Source organism: Piliocolobus tephrosceles, chromosome 12, assembly GCF_002776525.5.
Source record: "Piliocolobus tephrosceles isolate RC106 chromosome 12, ASM277652v3, whole genome shotgun sequence".
NCBI lineage: Eukaryota > Metazoa > Chordata > Mammalia > Primates > Cercopithecidae > Piliocolobus > Piliocolobus tephrosceles.
In genome coordinates this window covers 82446021-82448186 of record NC_045445.1, presented here as the reverse complement: position 1 = coordinate 82448186, position 2166 = coordinate 82446021, and the positions used below count along the sequence as shown (strand labels likewise).

Sequence of the window (2166 nt, the reverse complement as noted above, 5' to 3'; positions counted from 1 at the left end):
GGCTGAGGTGAGCCAAGAGCAGCGGTTAGAGCCGGCTGAGGTGAAAGAGAGTGACCATTAGGGCAAGCTGAGGACTTCTGGTCTGTTTGGTACTTGAACTGTCAGTATATTTGAACTCCCGCTTGCCATTCAACATCATGGATGATCTGAAGAGTGAACAGCAGCGCATACTGCGCCGCCACCAACGCGAGAAGAAGGAGCTGCAGGCCCAGATCCAGAGCTTAAAAAACTCGGTCCCCAAGACCGATAAGAAGAAAAGAAAGCAGTTGCTCCAAGACGTGGCCCGCATGGAGGCCGAGATGGCGCAGAAGCACCGGCAGGAGCTGGAGAAGTTCCAGGACGACAGTAGCGTTGAATCTGTCGTCGAAGACCTGGCCAAGATGGATCTGGAAAACCGGCCTCCCCGCCCCTCCAAAGCCCAGAGAAAGCGAGAAAGAATGGAGTCCCAGGAGAGGGAGCGCCAGGAGAGCATCTTCCAGGCCGAGATGTCGGAGCACCTGGCCGGCTTCAGGCGCGAGGAGGAGGAGAAGCTCGCCGAAATCCTGGGAGCCAGAGGTCTGGAGATGAAAGAGATCCCGGCCAACGGCCACTGCATGTACCGCGCCATCCAAGACCAGCTGGTGTTCAACGTGTCGGTGGAGATGCTGCGCTGCCGCACCGCCAGCTACATGCAGAAGCACGTCGACGAGTTCCTGCCCTTCTTCAGCAACCCGGAGACCGGCGACCCCTTCAGCTACGACGACTTCATGATCTACTGCGACAACATCGTGCGCACCGCGGCATGGGGAGGCCAGCTGGAGCTGAGGGCCCTGTCGCACGTCCTGAAGACCCCCATCGAGGTGATCCAGGCCAACTCGCCCACCTTGGTCATCGGGGAGGAGTACGTCAAGAAGCCGATCATCCTGGTCTACCTGCACTACGCCTATAGCCTCGGCGAGCACTACAACTCGGTGAGACCGCTCGAGGCCGGCGCCGCGGGGGGCGCGCTCCCGCGTCTCCGGTAGGCCCCAAGGCACCGAGCGGCCCCGCGGAAGCGTTTCCTTCCCCGCATCTCCTCAGTAGGCTCAGTTTATTTTCCCCCTTTGCTTTTCTCAGTTTTTTTTTTCCTTACTTTTAATCATAACTATCCCCCCTGCCCCGCCCCCGCTTTCCTGCCCCGCCCCCGCTTTCCTAACCTTGCTGCTTTCACCAGGTGGGAAATGAAATTCGAGGGAAATTCCCTGGAAATATGAGGGAAATCTCTGTGTTGCACCACCAGAGGGGCATAAGTTTGATAAGTTCTAACCTCTTCTTGCCCATAAGGGTCTTTACCTTCCTCGCCGACTAAGATTTGGTCATGTTGTGCATAACTTAACGATAAAAATGGAAATGTTGGCCGGGCGCGGTGGCTCACGCCTGTAATCCCAGCACTTTGGGAGGCCGAGGCGGGCGGATCACGAGGTTAGGAGTTCGAGACCAGCCTGACCAACATGGTGGAACCCCGTCTCTACAAAAAAATACAAAAATTAGCTGGGCGTGGTGGTGGGCGCCTGTAATCCCAGCTACTCGGGAGGCTGAGGCAGGAGAATCGCTTGACAGGAAGCGGAGTTTGCAGTGAGCCGAGATCGTGCCTTTGCACTCCAGCGTGGAAGACAGTGAGACTCCGTCTCAAAAAAATAAAAAATTAGCCGGGCGTGGTGGCGGGCACCTGTAATCCCAGCTACTTGGGAGGCTGAGGCAGGAGAATCAATTGAACCTGGGAGGCGGAGGTTGCAGTGAGCCGAGATCGTGCCTTTGCACTCCAGCGTGGAAGACAGAGTGAGACTCCATCTCAAAAAAAAAAAGAGGGAAAAAAGGAAATGTTAAGTTTCGTGTGTTCTGGGAAAAATAAATCTAGTAGACTAGCTCGGGGAGTCTTCAGGTTTTCCTATGAATATCTTGGATTACTTAGACAAAATTGGAGTTTATGTGATCAAAATGCCTTGTGAAGGCCCTTTGCTGAGTTTTGGGGGGAAAGATCGTCATGGTTTGCTTTTTACTTAAGCTGGGCTACTCAGGAGATGTCTCAAGTTATGAACAAGAGATCCGCTGGTACTTTGTTTTGTTTTTTTCATCAAAACTTATGTGGTTCCTAATTACCTTTAGTTGCTCCCATGTTTGGTAATTCTAAATAAAAGCATTTGTTAA

The 2166-nt window shown here is 53.6% G+C and overlaps 1 protein-coding gene across 1 annotated transcript; it reads left to right on the top strand.

The window, feature by feature from the left end:
- Positions 1–75: 75 nt before the first annotated feature.
- On the top strand, positions 76–1806 carry OTUD6A (OTU deubiquitinase 6A). The gene has a single exon (XM_023202386.2). The coding sequence runs from the start codon at positions 138–140 to the stop codon at positions 1002–1004; it is 867 nt and encodes a 288-aa protein (XP_023058154.1). The 5' UTR covers positions 76–137; the 3' UTR covers positions 1005–1806.
- Positions 1807–2166: the final 360 nt, after the last annotated feature.